The sequence below is a fragment of the Heterocephalus glaber genome, unplaced genomic scaffold (assembly GCF_053883595.1).
Source record: "Heterocephalus glaber isolate CG9 unplaced genomic scaffold, H.glaber_assembly_v1.0 deba00001610, whole genome shotgun sequence".
Classification (NCBI taxonomy): domain Eukaryota; kingdom Metazoa; phylum Chordata; class Mammalia; order Rodentia; family Bathyergidae; genus Heterocephalus; species Heterocephalus glaber.
In genome coordinates, this window is record NW_028258381.1 from 22,681,032 (window position 1) to 22,698,868 (window position 17,837).

The 17,837-nt window shown below is 54.7% G+C and overlaps 1 protein-coding gene across 1 annotated transcript; it reads left to right on the forward strand.

Moving 5' to 3' along the window:
• Positions 1-142: 142 nt before the first annotated feature.
• Positions 143-17,617, forward strand: LOC101717719 (uroplakin-3b-like protein 1). The gene is made up of 6 exons (XM_004840552.3): positions 143-12,793; positions 14,110-14,262; positions 14,446-14,665; positions 15,114-15,190; positions 15,602-15,722; positions 16,873-17,617. The coding sequence occupies exons 1-6, from the start codon at positions 12,658-12,660 to the stop codon at positions 16,979-16,981; spliced, it is 816 nt and encodes a 271-aa protein (XP_004840609.2). The 5' UTR covers positions 143-12,657; the 3' UTR covers positions 16,982-17,617.
• Positions 17,618-17,837: the final 220 nt, after the last annotated feature.

The window sequence follows — 17,837 nt, forward strand, 5'->3', positions numbered from 1 at the left end:
GCCCTCGATTGCCATCCCTGCTTGTGCTTTTGGGTGGCCCCTCTCCTAGGCCACAGAGGAAACTCCCTCTCAAATTTTTGGGCCAGGCAGCCTGCACTGTGTGCAGTGAGTGCGAATTCCTCCAGGCATCCGCATCCTGGGGTCCCGGTGCTTTTTTTCTGTGCCAGCCTCCCCTGGAGGCCGGAAGGGTCCCTCCCTCCGTGAGCTCACTTGGGGCCTGACTGGAAACCAAACAAACATAGCAACACTAGGGAGTGACTACTCAATAGTGGCCCAGAGGCGAGAAATCCCTACTGAGGGTCAAAGGGGGCTTCCCTGGGGCGATTTCCAAGCTGAGTCTGGAAGGGAACCTGGAGGTTAGGGGAGGAGAGGTGATCAGACCAGGTGTAAACTGTCCCAGCCAGTAGTGGCACAGGCCTGAGCCGGAGCAGACTAAGGGGACTGAAGAGGAAGGGATGGGCCCCAGGAGTGTTCAGTGGCCGTAGGAATCGGAAGAGGAGCGAGAGCTAGGAGGCACCACCTGGGTCTGTCCTCTTCTTCCTTCCTTTTTTTTTTTTTTTTTTTTTTTTTAATACCGGAGATCGAACTCAAGACCTTGCACTTGCGAAGCATGCAAGGCACCACTGAGCTAAATCCCCAGCCTTCCTTTTTTTATTTTTTTTAATTTTTTTTTTGGTACCAGGGATCAAACTCAGGACCTTGCTGTTTTGAGGCAGGCACCAGAACCACTGAGCCCAAAGCCTTATCTATTTTAAAACAGAGTTTTGCTAAGTTGCTCAGGCTGGGCTCAAATTTAAATCCTCCTGCCTCAGCCTCCCAGAGTCCTGGGATGACAGGCATGCACCACCACACTGAGCTAGGCCTGAGTTTCTGACACAAGCAGAGGTCTGGATGTGGAATGGAAGCCTATTATGCTCCAACAGTGCCCACACCAACCACCCCACTTTGCCTTTCTGCAGACCCCAGAGCCAGGGTTTCTGGGGACATCATCTTAACAGCTGGTGGCATCCACAAAAACATTAGCAAGCGGCTAATTCTTTATGAAGCTTGAAGCCTACCTTGGGTCAGCAGGGGGCTGCCCTCTGAGGCTGCCCCACTGTGCTGTTTTGCCCTGGGTTGTTCAGGCCACCATACCAAGATGTCACAGAATCCAGAGTCACTGCCCAGCATGAGCACAGACGTGTTGGGGAGCCAGGCCAGGGCATTCTGCCCACTGTCTCATGCAAGCAGAACAGCCACCCCCACCAGCTTGTGACAGCACTGGGCAGAGCACACAGCGAGGCCTGCAGTGTGAAACACTGCCCTGAAATCCGCTGGCCCGTGAACGAGTTGCTCAACAGCTCAAGCTTAAAAACAAGTTCACTGTGAAAAAGAGAAAGCAGGGGTCTGTTGGGGTGGTGACTCATCAGGCCTGAATCAGGAAGACGCAGCAGGTGGGGACAGGCCTGGACGTCACCACTCCCTCTCCTCCCTGCTCTGAACCATCTGCACCTCCCCATCACCCGCAGTTCCAGAGCATCACTCTGCCCTCTCGTTGGGGGTCAGCAGCTGCCCTCTCACTGGACTCCTACTTCCATTCCTGGCCCTACACCTGTTTCCCTCCCTAATCCCAAGGGCCCAGATTATAACCCTGAAGCCCTTACAACTGTCAAGGACTCCATACCACAAGGGCAGAATCTAGATTCTCCGGGCCAGGGATTTAGCTCAGTGGTGCCGCCTGCCTCGAAATCACAAGGTCCCAAGTTCGATCCCGGTACCAAAAAATCCCAAAAAAACAGAATCTAGATTCTCCATCTGGGTTTCAAGGGCCCATGATCCAACCCTTCCTGTATTCCAGCCCCCAGATCCTTGATTAGCCGTTCACACAACAGGCCCTTGGCACATGCTTTCCCATCTCTATGACCCTCCTCCACTTGGCTCTGTGTCCTGTAGTCCATTCCTCAGCTCCAGCGACCCTCAGCTCTCCTAAAGCCCTGTACTTTCCCTTTCCAGTGTGATTTTTTTCTGAAGTTGGACATTTAAAACTGAGCCCAGCCTCATGCATGCTAAGCACACACTCTACCACTGAGCTAGCTACTACCCTGATCCCTGGAATCATGAGTTTTTGCATCTCCCCAACTACACTGAAAAGTCCAAGAGGGCAGAGACCAACCACGTCTGGTTTTGCCCACCAGGGCACCGCAGAGTCTGCATAGGGCCAGCCCCAAGTAGATAATACTTTCTGGCTGGCTCTTCCCCTGAGCGTAATCTAGTGGGGAAGAGGCAACAGTCCCATCTTCCACCTGTCCTTAGCTTTACTCTTCACGCCCTTTCCTCTCCATTCTGGTGCATTTCTTAATCGTTTGTAACTGGGTGGAGCTGCATTCCAGTGTCCAGTATGGTGGTGTTGGTTTCGACAGGACAACTGTGAGGGAGGTGCAGCCTCCAAGCCCCCAGGAATCCCCACACTGAGTGTTCTCAGCTGTGAACAGCAAGAACCGACTCCATGGTTGGATTTCAAGGAGGTTGGGGAGCTCGGATACCACTCCTAAGACCCCAGCTTGCAGCAAGACTGCATGGCCTGAGTCCCACTATGGGGGCTGCTGGCCCAGACACCTCTGGGAGCTGGGCATGGTGGCTCCTGTCCTGGCCAATGGACCCTCTGGCAGGTCAGTCTCTGGTCTGTGTTAGACACCTTCGTGTCACTATAATGAAACAGCTGAGCAGTTAACTTATAGAGAGAAAGGTGAAGAGGCTAGGGAGGGTCCAGGCCGTGATATGTCAACCTCATTGCTTTTCGCTTTTGTGAGACAGAGCATCACAGTGGGAGCATGTGCAGAGCAGAGCCACTCACACATGAGCCAGGAAGCTGAGGCCTCGGGCATCATGGTGCGTGCTGGTAATCTCAGCACTCTGGGAGGCTGAGGCAGGAGGATCACAAGTTCAAGCCCAGCCAGGGGAACTCAGTGACTTAGCAAGATTCTGTCTCAAAATAAAAAGGGTGGGTGATAAAGGGCCTGGGTTCAATTCCTAATACCACCAAAAGGCCGGGGGTGGGGTGGACAGGGGCCCCACAGTCCCGGTCAAGGGTGTACCCCCTAGTGACCTCAGCTCCACCTCCTAAAAGTCAAGGGTGTACCCCCTAGTGACCTCAGCTCCACCTCCTAAAAGTTCTGCTCTTTCCCAGTAGTGCCACCCTGGGGACCAGGCCTTCATTGTGTGTCCCTCCAGGGACATTCACCATCTAGATTGTAGCAGTCTGCCATGGGTGTAGTGACTAAAGGGGCACCTGGCTGCAAGGAAGGCTGGGAAATTGTGCACACTGGAATCTGTCATGGGAGGAAGGTCTCAGGCCCATGGGTGCTGCCCGGACTGGGATCAAACCTGTGATTCTCCTGCCTCAGCCTCCCAGAGTGCTGGTATACAGGCATGTGCCACCATGCCTGGCTCTTTGAGATGCTTTTTGTTATTTCAGAGGACAAAACTGTCACCTTAACTGTGCATTGCTGTTACCTTAGAGCCCCCTGCTGGGGAGATGGGCTACTCTGCAGAGCTCATGGGACAGAGCTGGAGGGCAGAGTGGCCCTGACAGCACAGCCCACTGCCTCCCTGGAGCCGCAGCCTGGAAGCTACACAGCCTCAGTGGAACACAGGCGGTGCCACCTTCTCCAGGGGACAGCAGGACCCAGGAGCAGGGGGACCTCACTGCTCACTCTGAGCCCCCACCCCCCACCCACTGCTGAGCGGGACACAGGCCGGGGACCCAGCCCAGGGCCTCAGGCCCAGGCCCTGCCCCTGCTCTCTTAGCGGGAGGGGAGGCTCACCCTTGGTTACGCACTGAGCCATGTCCCCTCCAGACTCCTGCGCTGCACCTCAGCTGTGACTGCACAGGGATGGACCTTTAGGAGAGGTGGTAAAGTTAAAATGCACACCTGGCTGCCTGGCATCCTTAGAAGAGATCAGGACACCGGGACCCTGGGACACGCGTGCACAGGGGAAACACAGGATGGCCCAGGAGGACCCAGCTGTGCTGAGACCTCCACCTGGGACTTGCGGCCTCCAGAATGCCGAGGAAACAGTGGTGTTTAAGCCGCCCAGTCTGCAGCGTTTTGTTGTGATCAACACACCCTCCATTATGCTGAGATCCCAGGCATCCACAGAGGTGGAGTGCACAGGCTGGGTGCTGGTGTTGGAGACTTCGTCTAACTGGGAGCCAACAGGCAATGAGGGCAAGGGCTTTCCAGGTAGAAGGAACCGAATACCAGCACGTGGAACCAGACATGGCCCGAGGTGATGGACTTGCCTGCCCGCTCCCTGGCCCTGGCCCTGGCCCTGGTCTGCTCCTGCTGGTTCCCGGTGCTGGGATGCCTGGGGCTCCCCAGGAGTTAGAGAAGCTGGAAGTTGCTGCAGCCTACCTAGCCCTCACACCTCCCCTTCCAGCCTCTTTCTTGTCCCAGCCTGTATGTCCCTGACTCCTGGGGACAGAGCCCAGGGAACCAGACAGGAGCCTCATTTGCCATCAGTGCCCCCCACAGGGAAGCCCTGCCTGACTCCCCTGGCCTCAGTTTCTCCTCTGTAAAATGAGCATTCAACCCAGACCGTCCTTAATGTTCCTTTTCTGCTCAAACTCCACTCCCTGTGGGTGACAAACCAGTTACCCAAAGAGAAGAATGTGTTGCTCTTGACAACCATTCTTCTCCCTGGCTGCTGCCCTCAGGCACTGAGAGGAATGTCCCATTAATCAACCCGCCTCTCCCTTTCCTTCTCCAGCCCCCTCCCAGTCCCCTGTGAATGTGGAGGCGGCCCAAGGTCCCCAAGAGTGTTTCAGGGACCCTCTGGGTTCAGCTTCACTGTCCCAGCATATGTGTGGCTGAGCCTGGAATCCCTGGTGTCGAGGCAGAGGATGATGGGTGGCAGCTGGGAGTGGGGTCGGGATGTTGGACACCTCTGAGCCCCACTTCCTCCTGGCAGAGCTGAGGGCCGGGCGGGACTGGCCTAGGAAGCACAGTGCAGAGTTGGGGCCGGGCAGGTCCCCAGGGAGCTTCCTGGAGGTGGTGGCACTGAGCTGGAGACTTTGTTGGGGTGGAGGGGAGAAAGGTAGGGAATCAGGCATCCCTGTGCGTTTGTTGAGGGGCTCTGTCTTTTGGAGTGAGGGGGTGTGGAGCTAGGAGCAAGAGGGTAACATAGTGTCTTAGCCACTTTCATGTTGCTGGGACAAAATACCCAACACCCACAATTTAAAAGGAGGAGAGGTTTACTTTGGCTCACAGTTTTAGGAGCTTCAATCCATGGTTGGCTGACTCAGATGCAGAAATGGTGGAAGGGCCTGGGCAGAGGAAAGCTGCTCCTGTCATGGTGACCAGGAAGCAGAGGGAAGGGAGGAGCCAGAAGGAAGATTTATCCTTCCAGGTCACACCTCAGTGACCACCTCCTCCAATCAGGCCCCACCTCCTAGCAGCACTTTCAGCTAGGAACTCATTAGTGGGGGAAGCCACTGGTGAGCATAGTGTCCCCATGATCCAACCACCTCCCAAAAGCCCCACCTCTGAACACAGGAGACTTTGGGGTACATTTTTGGTCTAAACCATAACTCATCGGAAAGGTGGCCTGGGGCAAAGCAGGGCCACCACAAGTAGCTGAGCAATGCAGGGGGCTTCCTAGTGGGGTGGAGCGGGCCAAGTCTAAGAAGGTAGAGTGGCTGGGAGGGGCGAGCCCAGGGTTTGGTGTGAGCCAGGCCTTGGGGGACAGTGTTTCCCGGGGCAGGGACAGGGTTCTGCTGGGGTTACTGGTAGGACTTGGCTTCCCTCTGTCCCTGGATGCACCATAGTAGTCAGAATCTTGTCACTCAGGCTTCAGTACAGAGGCCTTCGGAAACTCGGAGAAAACTTCGGCAGCTTTGAGTAATTGAGCCCCTGTTTCAGACTAGGATTTCTGCATATGCTAGGATGGAAAATGAATGTAGACAGTCGTTGCTGCCACCACCCTTGCCTCTCACCTGGACTGCTGCAGGATCACCTTCGCCAATCCCAGGAAACCCACCACCTCCCTCCTCAGGGCTCTCGGTGGCTTGTTCTGAGGTTGGGCACCACACACATCCCCCCATCCCTGGGGCTCACATGGCACCCCCTACCAAAAGCAGAATCCCCTCTCCTCCCCTTGGCCCTGGGCTGGATGGAGGGCTTGCTTTGTCCAGAGAGTGACATTTTTGTCCTCTTTGGATTCTTTTTGCCATGTAAGGAAGCTTAGGCTTAGGTTGGAACACTGAATGACAAAGGAGGCGAGAGAGAGAGAGAGAGAGAGAGAGAGAGAGAGAGAGAGAGAGAGAGAGAGGCCCATTCATCAGCCCTTTGCTGTACAGGCATCCCAAACACATCAGCAAAGCTGAGCTCACAGCTGAATGCAACCCCATGAGCTGCCCTAACACTGTACAGAGCTGAAGAACCACCCAGCTGAGCCCCATCCACCTCTGGAATGGTGACAGCTGATCAGAAAAAAAAATTTTTAAGGCTCAGAATTTGGGGGGATTTGTTACACACCAGCAGACAGGGGATCCAGAGCCTGTGCATCTACTGAGCCTCTGTTCAATCTCAGGTTGCTCCATGGTTTTCTCTTCTGGTTCATCTGGGCCCCACTTTGTCAGGTTCTAGGATCATCCTGCCTAACAAACCCCTACTTTGATGATTCTCACCTCTGAGGCCTGCTCATGTTTCCTTGAACCCTGTATGTTATAGTTTTGACCTGAGGTGTCCCCCAAAAGCCTCTTGTGTTTGGAAGGTGATTGGATCATGGGGCCCTACACTGAATGTGGTAAATGTGCTGTTAGTATAGGGAAAGGGAAAGGGGCTGTTACCAGAGACCCCTGCAGTGGCCCTGATGTATTTCTGGTTCATGATTTCAGCTGTATTATGCTGTAATGAGACCTTAGAGGTGGTGAGCTGCCCATCCTGAGAACTGTACATGCAGAGCTGGGAGGGGCTGAACCACCATTGACTAGAAGATTTGGGCCCACGGTGGGGGTAATGAACTCTGAGGTCCTCCCTCTTGTCCTCAGCACCAGAAATCCCCAGCAGCATCTGGGGAGAGGCCTGGGGCCAAGCCAGAGGAGCCTTGAGGGGCTGGGTCACCTGGCATCTCTGCCTGCCCAGACTCAGCCCTGGACCCCAGGCCAGGCCTCTCTGCTGCAGGGTGTGGGAAGGGCCCATTCTCCTCAAAGGCAGGAGTTTGCCCTGTGCCTCTCAGAGCACGGGTGTGGCAGTTGCTGTGGAGCTGGTCCTGTGTTTGGTGACCTGGCACTGGGTGGGCCTTTGAGAGATTCTACTGCTTGTCCTGTGTGTGGGGGGACACCTGGCTCATGAGTCACCCCAACAGTGTAGGCAAGGCCAGCCTGAACTACATGGAAAGACCCTGTCTTGAAAAAACAAAAAGGAGGCTGGCTGTGGCAGCACATGCCTATAATCCCAGCTACTTGAGGGACCAGTTCAAAGCTGGCCTGGGAAACTTAGCAAAAAAGACCCTGTGTCAAAATAAAAATAATTAAAGAGATGGAGATTTAGCTCAGCTATAGAGCGCTTACCTAGCATGCATGAACCCTGGGTTCAACGCTCAGTACCACAGAAATAAAAACAAAAAACAGGGCCAGGGATTTAGCTCAGTGGTTCCGGTGCCTGCCTTGAAAGTGCAAGGTCCCGAGTTCAATCCCCGGCGCTAAAAAAAACCACAGCTAATGGGTACAACTATGTGTGAGACCCTGGGCCCGGCACTGAAGATAAAGGGGTGCTTGTGGGGTGGCTGGGGGGAGATTACATAGATGTGACTCTGCCCCTTGGGCTAATGCAACAGGCAACTATTGACTTGGGGTTCTTCTTATTTTGTACATTCACTGGAACACTACTCCTCCTTGTAATAGTCATGTATGGCCTAAACACATGTGGTGGATGAACTAATGGTCAGCTGGTAACAGCCAGCTGAACTGAATCAGTGTAGTCTGGCCGAGAAGGATCCACCTGAGGATTGTTCCCAATAGCCATAAAAGGAGAACTGGAGGGGACAATCAGGGACTGTTGATTTCCTAGGAGAAGCTTGCTGCGTGGGTGGTTTTCCTGATGGAACTTGGCTGTTCTCTTGTGGGAGTTCGGGGCCTCACTGTCTCTGGGAATGACTGCTGTTCTCCTCGGGAGCTCTGATCTTCACCGTGAGCATCACTTCCGGGCTCCAGTGTGGATCCCCCAGCCTGGTGACACAAATCCTTCATCCCATCGGTGTAGGTTTTCTGGCTTCCACCACTGGACTTTGGGCCTTCCTGGTGCAGATCCTTAATATGAACAAGCATGAGACATTGCTGTGGGCTCTAGGCCACTGTCTGGACTCGTGGAGGACAATGCCTTGGACTCTAAGCCTTTAGCCGGACTTGTATGGCACATTGCTGTGGGATCCAGGCCCTTGGCTGGATTCTTTGGGCTGCTAAGTGTGCGGCTAATCTCTTGCACTCCCCTGCATTTGACTTTTTGGGTAAATATCATAAAATAATCCTATAAATTCTGTGTCCTGTATTACATCTAACTCCCTTGCAAAGCCTTGACTACAACACAGTAGGCTTATTTATTTACTTTTTTTCTGTAATACTGGGGATTGAACCGGGACCCAGGCTGAACTGTTGAATCACCTGTCACCAAGCCCTGGTATGGGCATGCTGTGCACTGTGGCACCACCAGCTCCACAGGCTGGCAGTACCTGGGCTCAGGCCTGGAATGTCTGTGCCTTTGTGTCCCTTGTTTACTTCCTCTTGTCACCCAAGGTTCTTGGGAAAGGCCAGTCTTAGGGCTACATCTGGAGGGGCCTCAGAAGGCGGTGGGGAAGCTCATGGAAGAGCATCGCTGGGTCACTGGGGGGTGGGGATGGGGAACCCTGCAGTGTTGCAATTTCCAACTTTCCATTTTCAAGGTGAAATAGTCCCCTGGAGCCGATGTAGCCTGAAGTCAGTCGCCCCCGGCTGGGAAGAGACATGGGCGAAGCTGGCTCTCGTGAGCCCCTCGTGGCTCCTTGAGTCTCTGTACTTGACCACTCGCTGCTGTAGCCCCACACTTCCTCCAAATAAGCATTCATTCAGTCCGGGGGATTTAGCTCAGTGGTTCTGCCGCCTGCCCTGCAAGTGCAAGGACCCAAGTTCAATCCCCGGTACCAAAAGAAAAATAATTCATTCGCGTGCCCATCTTCCGAAAATTATGAGGGTGGGCACCCTGACTTCCGCTCCCTAGATGAAAGCTTCAGCCAGGAGAGTGGGTCATGGTGAGCAGGACAGTCCAGCGATGCCAGTAGGAATGCAAGTAGCAAATAAAACTTTTTTTTTTCTTCAGACAGAGTCTCCCTAGGTTCTCCAAGAACTCATAAGCCTCCTGCCTCAGCCCCCCAAGGGCTGGGATTATAGGCATGTGCCACCATGCCCAGCTCCCACATCCCCATCCTGTATCCCACATCCCAAAACAGAGGTGGAAGTATAAACTCAAACGCTTGGCACAAATCCGATGAGATGGTTAATGTCCTAGTGAGCTGGGAAATGCTAACTAAAATAAGAACCTACCTTATTTCCAGTAGACTGGACAAATTCAAAAGCTGCCTAATAAGTGTTGAAGGGGATGTGAGGAAATAGGAGCTCTGGGCTGTTGCTGCCAGGATGTAACCTAGACCCATGTGTCACTAAGGAGACATGTGTGAGGGCGCCCCCTGCAGGCTGACTGTGGTATTGTGGACTCGAAGACCACAGGGTGGACATGCAGAATGTCAGGGACGTCCACACTATGCAAATTTATTCAGGAGAGAGAGAGGCAACTACTCATTGTACATATGGTGGAGCTTAACTGATGTGCAGTGAAAAAACTTAAGATGCAGAACAAGGACTGTAGCACAGACCCATTTAAATTAAAGACCCCGGGTTGGGGAGGAAATACCATAAAAAAAAAAAAGAAAAGTATGTATGTGGGTGAGAGTCGTGCATGTGCATGAGGTATCAGGAGACCCAGGCTTAACTCCCAGCTCTGCCATGACCCTCCGTGGAGTTCGGGAAGCTCCTCTCCCCGCCCAGCCCAGTCCTCTCATCTGTGTGATGAGATTAATCACAACTCCTGCCCTGCCCACTTCTGGGAGCCAAAGAGGGGATGAGTCAGTGAGCAAGAGTGTGCTTTCAAAAGGAGAAATGAGTACTTCCGTGTTCTTGTGCCTGTTTTCAACTGCCTTTCAAAGTGGGGGGAGGCCATTGTGCAGGTGTATGTGTGTGTGTGTTTGTATACTGGAGGTTACACCCCGGGGCGCGTGCATGCCAGGGAAATGCTCTATAACTGAGCTGCCCCCCCCCAGCCCTGTCTGTATCTTGTATTTATATCTGCATATGTACACACACATACAGAGATAGAGTAGTAGTATACGTGTATATATCCAGTGTTACTCTCTCTACACAGACACATACACATAAATGTTTTATTTTTTATTTTTTGGTACTGGGGATTGAACTTGGGTCCTTCAGCTTGTGCAGCAGGCGGTGAAACCACTGAGCTAAATCCTGGCCCAAATGTTTATGGCAATTTCTGTCAAGTAAAAACATGAAGGTGTGTCCTTCCCACCTTATTCAGTAGATCTGTCGCCAAGTGATTTCTGACTCTTCCCCAAAGTCAAAATGACCATGAAAGGAAAACATTTTGAAGGAATCTCTTTTTTGTTTTTTGTTTTTTTGGGGTTTTTTGGTACCAGGGATCGAACTTGGGACCTTGTGCTTGCGAGGCAGGCGCTGGAACCACTGAGCTAAATCCCTGGCCCCTCAGAAAACATTTTGAATTCATTAGGACATAGAGGCAGCCACGATGAAGCAACTAAAGACACTCACGAAAGAGGACTTCCAGAACTGCTTCAGAAAGTGGCAAGAATGATGAGATAAAAAAAAAAAAAAGAATGATGGGATAAGTGTGTTCTAATTGAGGGCAGTATTTTGAGGGGGATTCATGGCAATGTGTCTTTTACTGCGATACATTTTTGTTTTTTTTTTTTTTTTGGTACCGGGGATCGAACTTGGTTCCTTGCACTTGTGCAGCAGGCGGCAAAACCACTGAGCTAAATCCCTGGGCCTGCGATACATTTTTAACAGTTTAGATATTCACCATATTTTTTTATCATACCTCATGCCATATATATGAAAATCTGGATACACAGAGTCTACCAAAAAATGTATACACACTTCAGCAGTTTGCCATAGTAATAAATGACTGGAAGGGCCGGGGATTTAGTTCAGTGGTTCCAGCGCCTGCCTTTGCAAGCACAAGGACTTGAGTTTGATCCCCAGTACCAAAAAAAAAAAAAAAAAAAACAGTCTGGTGATGAAGCTCAGTGCAAAGGCCCTGGGTTCAGTCCTCAGTACTAAGAAAAAAACATACTCTGGGCCGTTCCCTGCTCCTTCCACACCATGGGAACACAGCTAGACATCACCATGTGCAACCAGGAAGGGGCTGTCACCAGACACGGAATATGCCATTGCCTTAATCTTGGACTTCTAGCTTCCAGAACTATGGAAAACGAACGTCTGTTGTTTATAAGCCACTCTGTTATTTTGTTATAGCCACCCCCAATGGACTGGGACAGTCAGCTTCCCCACCTCCACCCCAGTGCGGGCTGGGCCTAGAGAGGGTGGACAGTGCACGGCTCGCTGGTCCTTGGGCTGCAGGAAGGACCCTGCTCGGTACAGTGCAGCAACACTGAGAAAGAAGGGAGTCATTGTGCTGGAGGAGCAGGGAAACAGGCTGAGAAGAGTGAGCAGACTATTGAGGAGATGATATCTGGGTTTGGAAGTAGGTGTAGGAGTTTGCTTATTGGGAAGAGATTCCAGGCAGAGGCAGAGCACACTCGCAGGTCCAAGAAGGAAGCAGCAATGAGAGAGGAAGCCCAAACAGCATGATCTTGACCTTCACATACTTGGTGAAGAATGATTCTCAATTTTCCCCACCTCCACAAGATTAAAGGTTCTGCCCTATCCTGGTCTTAACAAACGTTCCATCTAGAAGCTTTTCTTATGAGTGGGTTGGATATCTGAATCCTACTAGGAAGCCCCTTCAGGGGAGGCCCCCTTCTCACCTAGGAATGAAGGCCACAGGTGATTGAATTTTCTAGAAAGATCTCACAAGGCATGATTTGAACTTTTGTTTTGAGCCAACTTACTATGTGGCCCAGGCTGGCCTCGAACTCATGGTGATCCTCCTGCCTCAGCTTCCCAAAGCATGATTTGAGTTTAAGGACAGGGGCTGTGGCCAGGTGTTGGGGCTGAGCTGAGTGGCTGGCTCTCCAGTCCCTGTGAGAGAGGGTCACACCTGCCCTGGCATCTGGCAGCTGTCTCGGGAGGGAGATGTAATGCCGTAGGCTGTGACCTCATCCGGGCTCTGCAGGCTTCCACCCTCCTGCATGCCTGATTCAGAGAGTAAGAGAACTCCTGTCTCCCAAGGCCAGGGCGGGCGTGGCTGGGTCCTCACTGGTCTCTTCGCACCCCTCCCCAGTGAGGCCAACCAAGTCCTGGGGCTCACAGCAGATTCGGGCCCCCAAAACCTGTCTGACCAGTCGTAAGGGAGGAAGGCGCATGGGGCGGGGCGTCTGCGATGCCAGAGGCAGTGCCCCCAGCCCAAAACGGCAGAGCTGCTGGGGCTGTGGATGTGGCAGAGGACTCGAGGACAGATGGGGAGAGGTACCCGGATGCTCTACCTGGCCATGGGGTTCGGTGGACGGTCCCTGCTCCTGTCTCCACTGTGGCTGCTGCTGACCTGGGTCCAGCCCGGGACTGGTGTGGGTGAGTGAAGCTGGGGGCAGGGGCAGGGGCAGGGGTTCCCCGGAAGTCACAGCATCAGGAGGATACACCCCTACCCTGGCTGCCTTCTGAGCCCCTCTGTTGGCTGGGGACTGGGTCCCAGGTAGGTGAGGGGGACACAGCCCGCCTCAGTCAATCATAACTCTGACACCTGTCCCCTGTCTCTCTTTTTGGGGTTCTCATGCTCTAGGCTGCCCTCCTTCCTCTTTCCTGTCCTGGGCAGTGGTTTAAAGAACTCTGTGGGGACCAGCTCACCCCAGAAGCCTGTGAGGAGGCTATAGGCCCCTTCCTGCCTCCAGCTCTGAAAGATGGGCTGAGGGAGAACAGCACCCCCACCTCTGCTGCTCCTATTCTCTTCCCGTGTTAAGCAAACAGTAGGCACCTGCTGCACACAGCATGCCCTGGGGCTCTGAGCTAGGCCTGAGTTTGGAGGAAGAATCAATCCCCCCTTCCCCATGCCAGAAGGTTCTCAAAGGCTCTAGCCTGAATCTTTGGAGTTGAGTTAACCCAATGGGAGTGAATTATACAGAACTGAACTGAAGGAAAGGTGTGGTTGTTGCTGAGCTTCACATAAAAGCCCACTTTGCTGCTGTGCCAATGTTTGGGGCTAGGGAGAGGGGGGGACATTGTGGAGTTTCCGAGTACAGGGAGGAATGGGGGGGGCAAGGCAGCGAGGCTGGACATGGGCCATGTTGCCCATCTCGCGTCCCCTCTGATGTGTGAGACCATGAGGAATGGGGGTGTCCTGAGGAGAGGTGACTTGGGACCGCTGTGGGTGGTAACATGAGGTGGCAGAGAACTGGGTGGGGAAGAGAAGAATGTCCCAGACCGGGCCTGTCCCTGCCCCAGAGCCAATGGTCCCCTCTGGCTGGTCCATGCCAGGCCTGGGGAACAGCCAGGGGCCTTGCTGGGTCACCCCCTTCTGAGCTTCATGCCCTATCCAGCAAACCGTGGGAGGAGCTGGAGGGACTCTCATGGCCCCTAGGCATGTCAGGAGCAGAGTCCAGCCTGGGGCCTGGGGTCCCCCAAATCCAAGTCTCACCCCAGCACAGCTCAGGAGTGTTGAGCCTGCAGGTGGGGAAGGGACCATTGTACCTCTGTCCATCACCCGTCTGCCCTTCGCTGGGCCCTGGGAAACCCCAATGACACAGAGGGGACAGGGTGGGGCCCCCGACCTCCCACAGTGCCCACCCCTAGGAGGCCCCCCCAGGGAAGGCCCAGGGGCTGAACCTGCCACCCACCCCTGACCCAGGGGTAGATCTGGGTCTTCCCTTTCCACCAGCCTCTTCCCTCCCCAGAGCACATCAGCTACGTGCCCCAGCTTTCCAGCGCCGCCCTGGCAGGGAAGCTCACCCAGTCCACCTTTACACTGGAGCAGCCACAGGGCCAGTTCAACCGCAGCAGCATCTCTGACTCTGACTGCATCTGGCTGGTGGTAGCCTACAGCAAAGGTGGGTATGACTTCGGGGGGCTGGCCTGTTTCTTCTCTGTGACATGGGCTGGCAGGCTTGAGGGGAGGGGAGTTGGGGGCAGGTGCTAGGGGAACATAGCTGGCGGAGGACGGTCTGGCCTGGTGGAGGGGCTGGAGTCCCACCTGGGCTACCTTACCATCTGACCCACGATGCCACCCTCAGCCATCCAGAACTTTGTTGCCCCACCGACGACACAGGACATTCTTGTCCCTGCCACTTTGACCCAGAAAGGCTACTACTTCACACTGCCCACCAACCGGCTGCATTACCGCAGCGGCTCTGCCGGCAGCCAGCTCCGTGTCCTCCGCGTTGGCCATGATACCCACTGTTTCCCCATGAGAAGGGGCTGCAACCCTCCCCTGCCAGGCTCAGGACCCTACAGGTGAGGACCCCACACTGAGGTGGGGGCTCCTGCCTGAGCCCACCTGGAGCCCTGGGCAGCCCCTCTGGTCTTTCTTGAGTGATGGGCCCAGACCCAAGCCCCAGTCCCCATGGGCCTTCCGGACCCTGCAGATGGAACATCCTCCTCCAGACCCGGCACTCCATGCACAAGCTCCAGCCCCAGCCCCAGCCCCTGACCCCTGAGCCCTGACCGCTGACCCCTACCGAGCACTTTCCTAAAGGAGGCCACCAGGGCCCTGACAGGGTGAGGGAGGCCCCCAGGTCACACAGCTGGAAGACGCCCCAGCTAGCATCCAAACCTTTCGGGCTCTGAGGCTACGCTGTTTAGCCCCAACTCCCTACCCCACCCTCGGCAGCTCTCCCCGGGGCCTGGGAGTCGAGGAGACAGGACCCCAGGACCCCCACTCCCAATCTGGGTCTCCTGTTAGGGTGAAGTTTCTGGTGATGAATGACCATGGACCCGTAGCAGAAACAGAGTGGTCCAACGAGACCCGCCTGCTGCAAGGTACAGGGAGGCTGAAGCAGGAATGGGAGCCGAGGGCCGGGAGGGTGGGAGCCTGGGGACCAGCCCAGGCCCCGCAGTCAGAAGCACATCGCCATCATGGTCTCCGGCAGCCCTCCTCCCACCTCTGTTCCGGGCTTGGGGACAGGGTGGTTGCTCTGGAGGCTGCCCAAAGATGGCCTCTGGGTCAATGAGATTTTTTTTCCTGCTATACTGGCGACTGAACCCAGGGCCTTTGTGCTGAGCTACATTCCCAGCCCTTTTTTATTTTGAGACTGTCCCACAAAGTCACTAAGTTCCCCAGCCTAGGATCGAACTTCCGATCCTCCTGCCTCAGTGTCCCAGAGTGCTGGGGTGACAGGCGTGCACCACCATTCCCTGCTCAAATTCCCTTTTGGGCCCATCATGCCCCAGCCAAGGCGTTCGAGGCTGTCCAGGGATTCCAGAGCGCGGGCACCGTGGTCATCATTGCCATCCTGTCCGTCCTGCTGGCCATCTTCCTGGCGGCCCTTCTCGTCCTGCTCTCGTCCACCTGGTGAGTGGCGAGGCTGGGACTCTGGGGCTCCCAGCAGCAGCCCCGGCCCAGCCCCTCCCTGCCACCCTCTGCTGGAGTGGTTTGCCTGGAAGGAAAATGTACTGAGCAAGGGATCATCCAGGCTCCAGAGCCTCCAAACCTGAGCTAGTGACCCATCCTTTCCGCTGGGAAGGCACGGGAGGGGATAGGGGCGCGAGACCGTTGCCCACCCCTCAGCTTGTCCCTCTGCCCATCCTTTGCCTACTTTCCTAGCGGGCACCACCCGCCCCCTGGTGGCAACCTCTGGAATTGCAAGCGGCGGTGGGCGACGCCGAGGGCTGGGAGACTCCCCAAGGTTGGGAAGTAGAGGGGTTAGGGGTAGACTCCCCAGGTGGGGGAGGGGGAAGGAGGAGGGGGAGGGGGGTGCTTTCAGGCCAGCGGTGAATCTGGCTGCAAGATCTGAGGCAGAGCTGGGCGTTGCGGCCTGGCAGAGAGAGTGTGTTCAAAGCTTCCAGAAGGAAAGGAGACGCCTAGCTGCTGCTGGGATTTGAGGAGGCTGTTCCAGAGCTCCAGGAAGGGGATGGTAGGGAAGTGGAGGGATGTGGGGCACAGGAGAGTAGCGGGCAGCCAGGAAAGGTCAGGGGCCTGTATCTCCCACGCCTGTATGAGCCTGCAGTGGGCCTGATTGGGGGAACTGGATTTAAAAAAAAATTTTTTTTCAGTACTGGGGATTGAACCAAAGCCTTTACACTGAGCTCATCCCTCATCCCTAGTCCCTTTTTATTTTGAGACAGGCTCTCTTTAAATTGCTAAATTGCCCAGGCTGGCCTAGAACTCGGGATCCTCCTGCTTCAGCCTCCCAGAGTACTGTGATTACGGAGATGCACCACCAAGTCCAGCTAGGAGTTAGATTTTTTTTTTTTTTTGCTACTGGGGATTGAATTTGGGACCTTGCGCTTGTGAGGTAGGCGGCGGAACCACTGAGCTAAATCCTCAGTCCCAGAGTTAGATTTTTGAGGTTTGGAGAAACAGCCTGGTTCCTTTTTGAGAATGCTGCCTGGCTAGGGGAGCCTGAGCTTCCCCTGTGCCATGGGCCGGAGCACTGTAACACTACCGGTAGGACAGCCATCAGGCCTCTATTCACCTTTCTCTCCCTCTCTGCCAACCCAAGCTTTGATAGCTGCAGGAGCGCTCAAATTTCCAGCCCAAGGAACCAGGAGAGTTCGAGAAGATACAACACCCACCACATGGGCAGCCCTGAGCCCAAGGGGGGCTTCTGAGCAGCTCCTGAGCTCCCTGTTGGTGACCTCTCAGGCTGCGCCCTGAAACTTCCAGAGACCTGGGAGAGATGCACCAAGGACAGAGAGGATTCCCTCGGCCCCAGTGCTATGGGAAATAAATGTCCCCTGCTTGTCTGTGACATTGTATAGCTGGTCGGTCTTGCTTTCCCCCTGCCCAAGCTCTGCCGGGAGGTTCTCAGAGGGATGCAGGACTAGCAGGGAAGCTCAGGGTCCGAGGCCAGCTGAGTGAACCCAGCCAAATGCAGTCTCTCTTTGGGCCTCAGTATCCCTATCTATAAAACAGTGGCCTCCCTGGGTGACTGTGAAGCCAAACCAAGGTGAACATGTAACCCAGGAGAGAGGCTCACCCTGGCAAAGCCCTGAGTTCAAATCCCAGTACCACAAAAAAAGAGTAACATCGACTCAGCCCAGAGCAGAACCCAGTCCCAAACCCAGACCAGGGCACCAGTGTTTCTCGTCAGCAGCCCTAGGGGCCTAAATTGGCCCAGGCAAATTGTGTCCTCAGCGCCCCACCCCCCCGCCCCCGTTGAGGAACAACAGTGACATCCAGGGGGCAGGGGGACTTGGAGGCTTCAGTAGCTTCCTGGGGAGGTAGAGAGAATGGGGAGGTGGCAGACACGGGCCTCCAGAGGAAAGGAGGCTGGCTGGGCTCCCTGGCGCCTGCCTGGGGCAGTGGAAATGGCCCCAAGCGGTTTATTAGCTGGAGCAGATGTATCCGCATCCTGCTCCTGCTCTGGAGATAATAAATGCTCAAGTGGTGGGAGGAGGCAGGCAGGGTGGGAGAGGCAGGGAGCAGACAGGGACAAAGACTTCCAGCTGCTGCTGAGTTAAGCCT

Excerpts from the sequence above, each read along its gene's own strand:
- LOC101717719 (XM_004840552.3), top strand. The coding sequence starts at position 12,658 with ATGTGGCAGAGGACTCGAGGACAGATGGGGAGAGGTACCCGGATGCTC. Across the intron at positions 14,263-14,445 it reads GGTGGTAGCCTACAGCAAAG|CCATCCAGAACTTTGTTGCC; the intron begins GTGGGTATGACT and ends TGCCACCCTCAG. Across the intron at positions 15,723-16,872 it reads GTCCTGCTCTCGTCCACCTG|CTTTGATAGCTGCAGGAGCG; the intron begins GTGAGTGGCGAG and ends TGCCAACCCAAG.